At 38.6% G+C, this 14,237-nt stretch overlaps 1 protein-coding gene across 1 annotated transcript in view; it reads left to right on the top strand.

Moving 5' to 3' along the window:
• TMC1 (transmembrane channel like 1) overlaps window positions 1-14,237 on the top strand; it is a 72,761-nt gene that overhangs the window by 49,529 nt on the left and 8,995 nt on the right. Inside the window, exons 11-15 of the mRNA XM_054809942.1 lie at window positions 841-1,035; window positions 8,094-8,273; window positions 8,493-8,645; window positions 10,059-10,187; window positions 13,811-13,878. Of these exons, the coding sequence (XP_054665917.1) occupies window positions 841-1,035; window positions 8,094-8,273; window positions 8,493-8,645; window positions 10,059-10,187; window positions 13,811-13,878 (725 nt within the window). The remainder of the gene's footprint in view (window positions 1-840; window positions 1,036-8,093; window positions 8,274-8,492; window positions 8,646-10,058; window positions 10,188-13,810; window positions 13,879-14,237) is intronic.

Raw genomic sequence — 14,237 nt, 5'->3', positions numbered from 1 at the left:
CCTGAAGCTTTACCATGATCTTTGCAAATGAGCAAGGAACCTCAGAAAGAAAGGGTGAAGTCTTGGCTTGGGTGAGGTCATGGGAGTTTTTCTCAACAGTTGCTGCAATCCCCTTTCATTTATGCAACAAACACAAGTCATAAGAACAGCAGAGCCATGCAGAGTAGTTACAACGTAGGAGTTCGGCTTCCCCTCTGGGCAGCTGATCTCTGTACCAAAGTGAGAAGCTGTAACCAAACTCCCTTTTCACAAGGACGCTTCAGAGCAAAAGCTCTTTCTGCTGGCAAAAGTAGGAGTTGGAGATTATAGTTATACCAGAGTCTTAATATTTATTAGTCCTGGCCAAGGGTAAATGTGGGGCAAAAGTTTTATTCTGCAGTCTGAAGCTGTGCACTGTTTGTCTGTTTTGGGGTTCCTATATCTAAACTGTCTTTTTATTCCTTCTGACTAGCTGACTTTCAGAATAAAACTTTTTTGCTCTTTTTCTTTCAAATGCACATTTTAAAGTGTGACAGTTCCTTTTCTGGCAACTAATCGCACATTTATCCTGTTGGGTCACTCAGCCTTGTAGCATCTCGCAAGCTGACTGAACATGCTGGTTTCTTTTTGGCACACGAGTGCAGGTGTAACGAGACTCAGTGGGGACCCACTCAATGGAAGCAAAGCGAACTCTAGGGATCCAAAACCTCAGGGTCTGCCAGATTTTATGAGACAATATAAGCTCATCTTAAAACATGGTGCCCAGCTGTGCATTCACATCTTCATAGTTTATTTAACTGGGGAAGCAATGTGAGGTCTTGACCATTAAAGTACTCATTATTTTCTTTCTAACAAGTGCAGGAAGCTATTGTGGAGGAGCAGGAGAGCCGAAAAGAGGAAAATATTCACTTGACTCGATTCCTGAGGGTTCTTGCTAACTTCTTAGCCCTATGTACGCTTGCCGGGAGCGGCTACCTCATCTTTTTTGTTGTCAGAAGATCCCAGAAATTTGCCCTGGAAGGTTTGGAGAACTACGGGTGGTGGGAAAGAAATGAAGTTCGTGCTAGCACATTTCTAAAATAGATATGGTTTGAAACTGTGTTCCCCTACTCTGCATGTTGCCTTTTTTCTTGAGAAATTAAGTACTTTGAGTGTGGGTGGTAAATGTCTAACAAAAGAGTCGTTCTTGCCTCTCTGCTTCCTGCTTCATTAAAATGATTATTCCTTGGTTGGTTCTTTCAAATGTCTCTTTGCATTTAGTTTTCATTTGAGGTCTTTACCTTTACTACTCTGTGCTTTTAAGATAGTTTTCCAGCCACTCTATGGACTCACAAGATCTCTTCAAGGAGCCTGCTCTCCTGTTGCCTTTCTCCTGAGAGTGGCCCAAGCAAAGTGACTGGTGTGTGGGCAGATCCAAAGTTGTTTGAAGCTTCATGGATAAAACTCTGCAGTGTAGCAAAAGGATGAAACTCATGCCTTCCAGTTTCAGCTGCCCGAGCCCAGAATCCAATACTATTTTTTTGTGCTTTTTCTAGAGCAGATGCAGCCCTGCCTGATAGAGGTGTATAGTGAAAGTGCTTGTGTTTCCTACAACAATTCAGTAAGCACCTGAAGTCAGCGTTGCTGTATGCAAACCTGGGCAGGTTTTACTTTCTTAGCAAACACACTGTAATGTATGTTGTAAAACTAGCTGCTTGTTGCTTAAAGCTGATCTTCTGAGCTGGAGTGTGAAGTGGACAAATACCTGATTTAAGGTAAAGCAAAAAGATGTTAGCCTCACAAAGCTGATGGGATGGGTGATGATGGAATGAGGAAAGTCGATCCCTAATTTTCAACACCAAAACCTGACTGATAAAGTAACGTAACAACCTCTTGCAATCAACCTACAGAATCCAGAGAAATCGGGCTCTTGAGATTGGGCTAAGTTACTTGATAGAATTTACTACATTTTGATTTGATGGGAAGTAAAAGCCGTGTACAGAACTGCTTGGCTTAAAGCAACACGAGCTCTAAGTGTGACAACAGACCAGCAGATGAAAGCAGCTCAGGAGAAATTCAGTTTTCTCTCAGTTGAAAGGTGTGGTAACAAATTTGTACTACAAGAACAGTGCTACCAAAAGCTGTTAGCTTAGCTTATGCTGGAATCTGGAAAGTAGTTAAACATATGCACGTTTACATTCGTTGCTTTACTTTTGTTTGCTTTACAAAAAAATACTGCTAAGGAAACTCTTTATCACAGAACTAAGATCTGGAGCAGATGTGTATCTAAAGGAGACCGAATAAGGCAACATCGCCATTATTCGGCTAAAGAATTTTTCCTACTGACAGGTAATAAACGTATTTGTGAGGTACAAAATATTGCTCTTGATTGGCTATTATTATTTAATTTCATAAATATATTTGACTTCTATATAGCAGTCATTTAAACTTTTTTCTTATTTTCTAAATCAAGGTCTCTTATGTTTGTATCATTAATAAATGAAATGAGATTTTGATCAGAAAAAGAAACCACGAACACTTCATGTACTACTTAGAGCAAACTAAAGTGAGGCTCATATACAATTCAAGTAACAGTATGTAAAAATTGACATTCTTCATAAAACTATTAAGCTCCTCTTGTAACAAATTTCTTTTCATCACACTGGATGTATTAAGGGATTAAAAAATGTTTACACATAATTATGGTGTCTTTGGAGCAATCCAAGGTAAATACATTTTAAATCATCTGTTCCTGAAGCTCACAGTCTAATAAAATGCCACTAATGGCTATGGACAAGACCTTTTTCTCTCTGACTATCCTCCTTTGCCATAATGTTGTAAATTTTTAAAAATCTGTTTTCATATCAGCAGTACCTAGCTCTGTCAGATCACAGTTCAGAGAAAATTGTCTAGTGTGTCAGGGAGAGCAGGAAATTAGTGGAAATGGGCAGACTGGGACTGTTAAGGGATTTCATCAGTCTTTGCATCACTCCTCATGCATGGTGGCAGCCTGGTGGTTGGTCACGGATGAATGATGATTCTGCACCGTATGACAATTTCCCCATGACTGTGGAAATTTTGGAACAATGGAGAATAATGCCACTGATTGTCACCTTGCATAATGAATAATGCTGCCGTGGTAAAGTCTTCTAAAATTGGATCAAAACTGCTGAACAAGATTGACTTTTTTCATTTGATAGAAGATAGTTTGCAGAGCTAGAAGGTAGTAAGAGCGTGTCTCTGGTACTGAGGTACCCTGTTTTCTCAAGTACATTCATGTTCCATTTAAAAATAGAGCTACTTAAAAGCAGGTAAAACTTATGACAAGACAGACTGATTTCTCTGAATTAGAATCATTAACAACATTAGGGCAAAGAGGAGATAAATTTTACACATCAATTTTTTTTCCAGCAACAAAAAAATATAGCTTTAACATTTCAGACCTTGCAAGCTGAAAAAACCCCATAGATCTTTTGCCAAAAATATCCTGCTAATTACTTTAATGTTCCTAGTAGTGGATATGTAGTACCTTTATACTGACGTTATTAAACCATATTGTCAATGCTCTGTTTAATTCTAGAAATCATCAGGCAGCTTTTATTAGTATGAAATATAAATTTTTATTCTAATTTCTTTTAACAGTATTTAATAGAAAAATAGGTCTTTATTAGTGCTTTCTACAGCACATGCTGGAGAAATCTATGACTACTGCAGTCATTGTTAGTGGAAGATAGGATTTATTTTAGCTAGACTACTTACTCTTAATGAACTTATAATTTAACCAAAAACCAATCAGTGTTCAATATTTAAAGTTGTGTGGGCAAAGTTTAATATGCTGGGGGGCTGGTGTTTAGATGTGATTGCAGTCACAGAATTTCTTACCAGATTCATAGCAGCTGGAAAAGCTTGTGTAAGCAGTAATTTTCTAGCAACCAGAGTCACGCAGGGACTTGGAGTACTTAATATCACAGAGAGGTAAAAAACCTGTGTTTTGAACTAGAGTTTTAATAATTAGTGGGTGCCTCTTGGTTGTTCTTCCTTTCTAAGGGAAAATTCTATCTCAGTAGAGCAGAGAGGGCTTTTGAGATTCACTCAGCATATAGGGAATATAAGACCACATTGGCTATCAGCTGTAACTCTGCCATGTACATATGCTGGCATGCTGCCCCTCTTCTGGCAGATCATTCCACTATTTTTAAGTCACACAGCGCAGTGAAATTGTCACTGTAAAAGCAGTGGAAGAAAATCTGTTCCAGCACCTGAGCTTCAAGTTGACAAGAAGTCCAGAATATAAATCAGCTCCTTTCTGAAACCAAAATAAAGTGGCTAAAATTCAGTGGATGATTTCTTTGTTCAGCAAAATCTTTTAGAAGAAACTAAAAAGTATAATGGTAATATATCTATAAAGCTATATGATAAATGTTTCTGTTTTGAAACGTAGAACCCATCATAGTTTTTGGATTTTGAAAACCCAATGTGCTACATTTTGACTCAGTAAAACATTGCATATTTGGTTGCAATAATTTCTCACTTTTCAGCTTTGCAAGTTTCTATGCCGCATTTCACCTCTTATCTTAATAAAATCTTTTGTTCAGAATTAGAAATGCTCTTGAGATGGGAGCATGAATAGTCAAGGTATGGAAAAATACAGATAGAAAGCAAATGAGAAAGAATATGCTGGCTTCAGATAAGTGGTAAAGAAGCAGAACATAATATAAATATAGAAATTATTGAATGTTCAAGAGAAAGAAAAGCAGTGACTACTGTCCTACCTCTCCCATGCAGCAACAAGGAAACTTTCAATAAAGTTAGCAGGGACTATATTTAAAAGTGCCCAAAGGACATACCTTTTCTTCCAAAATACATATTCACTATGTCTTCCAGTATGAGAAATAAGGGACATCAAATGAATTGAGTAGAAGCCAGGTTCAGAAAAAGCAAAAGAGAGGGAGTGGTAGCTGGTGAGAGGCAGTGCAATAAATGCAAAGAATTACATTCTTCTGAAGGAAGACTGATCTAAGGCATGAAACAGAAATCCTCTGGGGGTTACTAAATACATAAAACAGACACCTGACTGAACAAATACCCAAACTGAATGTAGTTGGAGTCTAGGGGTTATTATTCATATATGTTTGTCCTGTTCTTGCTCATCCTTGGGCATCTGCTGGGCTAGGCCAACCTTTGATGTGACCCAGGACGCATCCTCTGTTGCAGACTTTGGCCCCTGGAACTTGTTGCCGCAGGAGGATAAGAGACACTAGAGTCAGTGAAGATTCTGATTTGAGAGTCAGCAGAATCACAACAGAACCGAACATTTCTATTGATAAACAGGATATTCAGCCTGTTACGATATGTTTGAAGTTTAAGAATTCATGATTGGTTATGTTGTCTGTAGTTGACTCCTGCAACTTTGCCATCTTGGGTCATATTGGGCATAAAGTCTTTGGTTTAATGGTGACTAAGACAATATTTGTTATAAACTATGTTAGATGCCTTGAAGACTTTAAGAGAAAATAGTTTACACAGTTCATTATGAAGAAAATATAACCAATATTTTGATCACCCACATCTTATCATCTATAAGTACTAAAAATTAGGAATATCCACAATTCTCATAAGAGGAAAATTATTCAAAGCATTAACATATGAAACCCAATACAGCTGTTAATATAATAAGGTAAAAGGTGGCAGGAGATTCAAATAAAAATTCTACCTTTTTCAGTTATAAACCCAAGTGCTGCAAGAGATGATAGCCACGAGTTTTTGGTTGACTGTTTCTTTTTTTAAGTGTTACGAGGTAACAGTGCCTTCTTGTTATTTTGACAAGGTAATCCTAGTTAAAAATAACGCTATCTAAATACGTAGGGAACATCAGTGAATTCCTGTAATCATTAAAAAAAATCTACATACTTCTTACAGGGTGCCACCAGCCATGCACAGAATGCATTACTGATTGCCTACAAAAGCAAAAATCTGGTAATTCTGTAGAACTCATTAAAAACCAAGAATAGAAAAACAGTAAAAAGAAAGCTTTTTTTTCTTTTTTTTTTTTTTCCCCTAAGAACACCAGTCTCATGGACTAAACTTTTTAAGAGTGGGAATATATATATTTGTGAGTGAATTTTTTTTTTTGCATTGTGCCTTTCTGTTGCCATATTATTTCTGAGAAGCAAGAGCAGTCCTAAGTCTTTTGGTAGCAGGAAGTTAGAAATGTATTAAAATTTATAATAGTTCTAGCAAAATGGGTTCCAGCATAGCTGAGAAATGCTATTTTCAGAGCAATGGGAAGACTAGAGTTCTGTGAACAATTAAGATTTTTTTGTGACTAAATAAATTATTTTTACTTAATTGTTTTAATATAATTCATCTCAAATAAACATCTTTATGTTTTCCAACAACCTTTGTGACTTAGATTGAGACAATGTTTTCTGTTTCTTGTTTGTTGTTTTTAATCCCTTAAAGACACACTTTTTGTAATGAAGATTCGGTTTAAATTGAAATTGAATAAGTGCACTCTTAAAATTTTCAATTATTTCAATTTTTGGCTGACACAATGAATTAGAACCAAAAGGTTCTAATTGAAATAATTTTCAGCAGTCATTTAGGAATGTTACATTACTAGAATGCCACACTTGTCCATAGAATTTATAAGTTATGTTGTATTTCAAACTTTCTATAAAAGCTAGTTAACTTTTTTCTCAATTTTCTTTCAGTAAACTTGTTCCATTTTCGTACTGCTAAGATGATGAGTTAATCTTATTAGAGGTTTCTAAGAAAATCAGGCAGAAAGAAGTAGGGTTGATTTGAACTTGCTTATGCAGTAAGGACATGAGATCTGAGACAGACTGGAGAGCTGAGCAATCATCAGCCACATGAAATTTAAAAAAAGCAAGTGCCAGATTCTGCACCGGGGATGGGGCAATCCTGGTTATACATACAGATTGAGAGGTGAGAGGCTAGAGAAAGAGATCTGGGGGTTTGGGTTGGTGGCAAGTTGAATATGAGTCAACAGTGCGCCCTGGCAGCCAAAAAGGCCAACCGTGTCCTGGGGTACATCAAGCACAGCATTGCCAGCCATTCGAGGGAGGTGACTGACCCACTCTGCACTGCACTGGTGTGGCCCCACCTTGAATACTGTGCACAGTTCTGGGTGCCTTAGCATAAGAAGGACATCAGGCTGTTAGAGTGTGTCCAGAGGAGGGTGACCAAGGTGATGAAAGACCTCAAAGACAAGACTTATGAGGAGTGGCTGAAGTAATTTGGTTTATTCAGCTTGGAGAAGAGAAGGCTGAGGGGTGACCTCATCGCAGTCTACAGTTTCCTCAAGGGGGGCAGCAGAGGGGGAGGTGCTGATCTCCTCTCTGGTGACCAGTGATAGGACACGAGGAAATGGAATGAAGCTGCATCAGGGGAAGTTCAGATTGGACATTAGGAAAAGATTCTTCACTGAGAGGGTGGTTGGTCACTGGAACAGGCTCCCCAGAGAAGTGGTCACAGCACCAAGCCTGTCAGAGTTCAAGGAGCATCTGGATGAGGCTTTTAGTCATATGGTTTAGTTTTAGGTAGTTCTGTGAGGAGCAGAAAGTTGGACTCGATGATCCTTATGGTTTCCTTCCAACTTTATATATTCAATGATTCCATGATTCCATGATTCTGTGACATCTAGAATTAACTTTGGGTGAGATCTTGCATAAATTTAATTTAGTGCAGCATTTTTGTAAGAATGTTTTTTATACAACATCTATGTGTCTATTTGGAAGATGTGATAGAGATGTAGCATAAAAGAGTACTAGGAATATGTTTTGCTAGGTTCTCTGATAGTAAAGGTTAAAATGAAGGTTCTAGTCAGAATAACTAACATTTGATTATTTCAGAGGTTTAAGTGACATGTAAAATGAAAGAAAGATTTCATATATCCATCGGCAGTAGATTACAACTGACTTTTCATCCCTTTCTTCCTTTTTTGAAAACATCTTGTGACTCCTAGAGTGGATTTTGTTTTTCATTAAATCAAAAACCAAATAAAAATCAGTAATGGAAATACACCCTCCACCTAAATCAATAATAATGAAAGAACTTGCCTCTAACATTTCACTGTAAACTTCTTTTTTTTTTTTTTTTCCCCCCCCTCTCAGGTGAACATGGTTATGTCACTTTTAGGAATGTTCTGTCCAACTTTATTTGATGTAATTAGTTCTCTGGAAAACTACCACCCTCGAATAGCTCTGAGATGGCAGCTGGGACGAATCTTTGCTCTTTTTCTGGGCAATCTATACACTTTCATTATTGCCCTAATGGATGAAATAAATCTCAAGGCAAGATATTTACTTCTCTTCCTTATTTTTAACATGTAGCTGGGCAAGGATGAGGATTTCCAGCCAGTCACAGACGTGTCAGTGAAAGACATTCTTTTCTTTCTATACTGTAAATCACATCCATGCCTGAGCTGGTAATGGGAGTCTTGGAGTAGAAAAAGTTGAGAATTGGCAACAGGCTCATGTTGGTTATTTTTCCTGATTTATTTCTTTACTTAGTTGGAAGAAGAAAAGATAGTCAAGTATAACATGACAATATGGGAAGCCAGTCTGTACAATGGTACTATTCCAGAAAATTCGACTGCTCCTCCAATACAGGTGGACCCTGCAGATGTTCCCAGAGGGCCATGCTGGGAAACAATGGTAGGACAGGTAATGTAACTGCTTTCAGCTCAAATTTGAAAATAGATCATTATCTGTTACATGATCATATCTAAACCCTCTTTATTTCTGCTAATAAATAGCACTAAGGTGGGAAAATGTGAGGAAAAGAAAATGTGTGACTGTTTCCTGAGCTAAAAAGTTGAGAAAAAAATTATTTGAGTTTCTTTAGACCCTGTCTAGTAGGGAATTCTTTCTTTTGGTAGTTGATAACATTGAAAGCATTTATTTTCTTCCCTTCCTTTTCACTATTGTCTTCATTTACCTTCCTCTTCCTCATCCCATCTTTGTTTTACAAAACCTGTTTAACAATTTTGAAAAGTTGGATTCATCACAACCCCTAATAACTGTGGTAATTCTGATTAGAATTTTGATCAGGCAAAATCCGTTTCTGACTACCACAGACCTATAGAAAATATAAAAAAAGGAGTAGCTCCACAAGTAACTACATGTAAGATAGCTCTTACAGCAGTGTAAGGCATCTCTGTCTTTAGCCAAGTAACATAAGGCAAAAGTACTATAGTGGTTTAATGGCAAATCTGCTCAGTCATTTTATTTGATTCAGTTGAACATTTATTCATATTGACCTATTAATATAAAATGTCATTTCCAAAGAATTTTCTAACAACCCCCTTTCCTCTGTTTGATTGTACCCCATTGTTGTTTTGTGCATGAGAAAGAATTCACCACTGAATCACGACTTTTGATGTTGCTCCATCACTCTGACAATCTCACCATCTGGTTATCTCCACTCCTGACTAAGTCACCAGCAGGGAGCAGACATGCAGGAAAAACAGCCCCTCTATTTTTTTCACTGATGCTGAATAATAAGCTAAGAACACCAGGAGTTCATCACCGCATTAATTTTCTCCTTAATTTCAGATCAAGGAGAGTAATAGCCTTTTCGGCTATTGGGGTAAGGCCTGTTACGGTAGAGTTTAGTGGGATTTACTAAATAAAAGTAGAGGAATTAGAATTTCCATTAGGATTCTCTTCTTTCCTCTCCATGTTCACTGGGAGTTGGTGATCCTTGAGAAACAAGCCATTCACTTTTGGTTTTGGTTTTGTTTAATCTTCCTAAAGTCAAAGGGATCTCAAGCAGTTTAAAATATCAGCTCAGACTTCTGTTATAGCAGCAATCTTGGCTGGAAGCCTTTCACAGTCTAATCATACCCTGGAAGTCTCATCTGTTAATATGAGCTCAAATTAGAGCAAAGGATACCTCTAGCAAATAAGGGGCAGTTTTTCTCAGGACATTTTTCAGAATTGGTGAATGTAGAGGAGGAGAGTCTTTTCCATGTTGAAGAAAGGTAAGCGCAATTAGGGTTCTAGTCCAGTGTTTCATTATTATTGTAATTATTAATTGCTTAAATATATTCTTAAAAGAAAATATTGCTCTAACAGGAATTTGTGCGGCTGACAGTGTCTGACACGATGACAACATACATCACAATTTTAATTGGCGATTTCTTGAGAGCTGTCTTTGTTAGGTTTTTCAATTACTGCTGGTGCTGGGACTTGGAATATGGATTTGTAAGTATCTGGTTTGCTATTTGAAATGTCTTTGTCAGATTATCACTTCACATTTTTGTAGTAAATTACATTTTCCTTTCAATCCTACGGAGTTAACTGTTGGCTAGACTTATCACTTTCAAAATCCCTGGACAACATTGTGTTAGTTTTTCTCAAAATTTGCTTATGTCTTAATATTTGCCTTATTCTTTAGATTAGTAACTTTAGGATTATTTTTTTTTCTTTATTTGATGATGTAAGAAAACTAGGTAAACATTTTTCACACATTTCCAATTTGAAGACTCATTTCCTGTTCCATGGAATGCAATCTCACTGATTTCTTTCGGATTTCAGATAGAGTCTTCTAGCATACCGGAGCATCCAGTTTTTGTGGAGCAAAATAAGAAAGAACTTGTTCTAGAAATATTCTTATCTATATCTTTCGCTAGCATTAGTTTAGATTAAATAAAGTTACTAAGTCCCATAACAGAGCTCTTCCCCTGGGAGTTGAGACTTTCACTCTTTTACACAGATCTGAGCTAGGTTAAATTAGCCAGCTAAGATGCCTACACTTTATGGTCTGATGATGCTTTTTCACCTGTTAAGCAGTAGTCAGGGTACTGGAAAAGCTTGTGAAGCTCCTGAAGCCTCTTTTGTACTTGCTCAGAGGTATGGAAAAGAACTAAGTCATTTAAAGCTATCTTGGGTACATCTGCGTAAACAGCCATCGTAGCTCTTCTGCATTCTTTGGTCCTCCGTTCCTCAAGATTTTACCTTCATACATGTAAAAATTTCTTGTTTTACTAAAAGCAGCCTCCTGGGAAATGTAATTTTCCAGACGAAGAGAAAGTTTTGGTGTTTTCTATAGAAAAAACAGCTTTCTGGTATCTCTGCTATAGGCTGGCTCCTATGAAATTTCAGCCTTTATAGCAAGGGCCAGGTTTCTTCCTGTTAATTCTATGGTGTATCTTGAACAGGACTGGTGTAGGGTTGGAGACAAAGCCTACCAGCCTGCCAGGTTGTGGACAAACAAGTTATAACCCTTGCAATATCAATATCAAATGCAGGAATGTGAATACAGCATATGCAGAGAGCCAGAATTGCTTGGGGAACCATGTATTTTCATATACTTAAATTGCATCTGGAACTTCCTCACATTTTCAGATGTTCCACAGCCATCACAATAGCTAAGGCTGGATATGGGGAACACATGAATCATTGTAGCCAGCACTACAACTGACAGGAAATAGCTCAGACATCCTATTTTCCAAAGATGCTGAAGTGACAGTCTGGACTTTTTCCCTGTCAGGATATCCATGACCAATGAAAGAGCCTGAAAAGAGCCAAGATCAATGAAAAAGCCTTGGTTCAGCCATAAGGGAATAGTTATTTCTGTATCTCATGCCCCTTACTCCCTCTAGCAGTCATCTGTGTAATTAATACCTGGAAAGTACACATTATTCATGATCTTTTAGTCCACCCACTACGGTGAATCATGCAAGTCACCAGCTATGGTGAAGCAGAACTCTTTTATGAGAAAGCGGATTAAACAAAATGTGAAAATGCAAACCCGTATGAATAATATGCTTCAATCAGACATTTAGTTGTAAACCAAATGTTTACAGCTCCAATTTCTTACCATAAAGTTTAGTTCTGGTGCATATGCACACAAACTAATAGGTATCTGTGTATTTAAAACGTTGCTCAAAGGCAGTGTATTCAATATTTGCAGAAGAAGTATTCATGAATTAGAGACTAATAAATAGGGTAAAAGAAGAGATGTGAAACTGATTAAAGATTTGGAAAAACAGAATGAAAGCGTCAGATCAATAGTTCAGCAATATAAGACTAAAGAATTATTTGTTTACAGTATTTATGTGTCTATACTGGAAACAAAAATTTATGATACAGTGCATTCTTCAGCAGACAAAACGATAATGAGAGTGAGACCATGGCTGAATCTTGAGGTAAAAATTAGAATCAAACACACTCAAACTGAAAATAAGATATTCATATGTGGTGGGTTGATCCTGGCTGGAGGCCAGGTGCCCACCAAAGCCTCTCTATCACTCCCCTCCTTGGCTGGACAGGGGAGAGAAAATATAATGAAAGACTTGTGGGTTGAGATAAGGGCAGGGAGAGATCACCCAGCAATTACCATCATGGGTTAAAGAGACTTGGCTTGGGGAAAAATTAATTTAATTTATTACCAATCATTCAGAGTGGGGTAATGAGAAATAAACCCAAATCTTAAAACACCTCTTCCCTCCTCCCACTCTTCCTTCTTACCAGGCTCAACTTCACTCCTTATTTTCTCTACTTCCTCCCCCCTAGAGGCACAGAGGGATGGGGAATGGGGGTTGTGGTCAGTTCATCACGTGTTATCTCTGCCACTCCTTCCTCCTCAGGAGGAGGACTCCTCACACTCTTCCCCTGCTCCAGCGTGGGGTCCCTCCCATGGGAGACAGTGCTCCATGAACTTCTCCAATATGGGTCCTTCCTACAGGCAGTTCTTCACCAACTGCTCCAGCGTGGGTCCCTTGCATGGGGTGCAGACCTTCAGGAGCAGACTGCTCCAGCGTGGGTCCCCCATGGGGTCACAAGTCCTGCCAGCAAACCTGCTCCAGTGTGGGCTCCTCTCTCCATGGGGCCACAGGTCCTGCCAGCAGCCTGCTCTAGCATGGGCTTCCATGAGCTCACAGCCTCCTTCAGGTGCGTCCACTTGCTCCAACACGGGGTCTTCCATGGTCTGCAGATGGATTCTGCTCCACTATGGACCTCCATGGGCTGCAGGGGGACAGCCTGCCTCACCATGGTCTTCTCCATGAGCTGCAGGGGAATCTCTGCTCTGGTGCTTGGAGCACCTCCTCCCCCTCCTTCTTCACTGACCTGGGTGTATGCAGAGTTGTTCCTCTCACATATTCTCATTCCTCTCTCTGGCTGAAATTGCTGATGCATTTTTTTCCCCCTTCTTAAATACATTGTCCTTGAGGTACTACCGCCATCGCTGATTGGCTTGGCCTTGGCCAGCAGCAGGTTTGTCTTGGAGCCAGCTGACATTGGCTCTATCTGACATGGGGAAAGCTTCTAGCAGCTTCTTGCAGATGCCGCCCCTCTATCCCCTCCACTACCAACACATTGCCATGCAAACCCCATATATCATCAAGAAAGACAATCATAGGAAACATCTATCAATGCTTAAAAAGGATTCTTCAACAGTGTAACTGTTAAACTTAAAATATGTGAAAATAGTTTTATAGTTCAGACAGGGATTAAATCACAGCAGCCTCATGGCTCGTACTGTATCAGAGGACATATTAGATGACCACCACTAGCCACTCCAATGGAAAATTTATGAATTGTTTTAAAATTTACCCAGTACACAGAACTATTTTTAATTCTCCATCATCTGAACAAATCTCAAAAAGATTTTCAGTAAAATACTGCAAGCTGTATTAAAATCTACCTGTTGACCTTGAGTCATATTAATTTGTTGCATGATTCACTGACAGGATGCAACAAGAGACCTTACAACATAATGCCAATGTGCTGCTGCTCTTGGAAGTGACAGTTTTTATCTACTGTAAGTCATCTTAAAACCCTTTGTGCAAGTCTAATGAAAGCATCTGTATTATTTCTTTCAGCCATCATATTCTGAGTTCGATATAAGTGGAAATGTGCTGGGACTGATCTTTAACCAAGGCATGATCTGGTAGGTGTGGCAAAGCATGTTGCATCTGCAGGACTGCAGGATTTAGCTGTATGTGTGAAAGATTCTTCTGAAATGCTGATTCTGTTCCACTGCTCTAGTTTGATGGAAGTGTAATGCAATATATATCAAACCCTGGTACACTGCCATCAGTGGGACCACTTCAAAACTAGTTCTGGATTAAGATTATGGGACCAGATGCACCAGGATTGTGCAATGGGCTGGTAAGACCAACTAGTAAAAGGCCGCATAGGTGAATCTTATCTTTTTGTGGACTCCTTGCTAAAGCAAGCACCTGGCCTGCACTAGTGGTTTTTTTTTTTTGAATTTCAGCCTTTCAAAATACCTTACCACTCTTTCCC

This window comes from Grus americana, chromosome Z (assembly GCF_028858705.1).
Source record: "Grus americana isolate bGruAme1 chromosome Z, bGruAme1.mat, whole genome shotgun sequence".
Lineage (NCBI taxonomy): Eukaryota > Metazoa > Chordata > Aves > Gruiformes > Gruidae > Grus > Grus americana.
The sequence above is the reverse complement of the archived record's forward strand: the minus strand, read 5'-3'. Positions and strand labels throughout refer to the sequence as shown.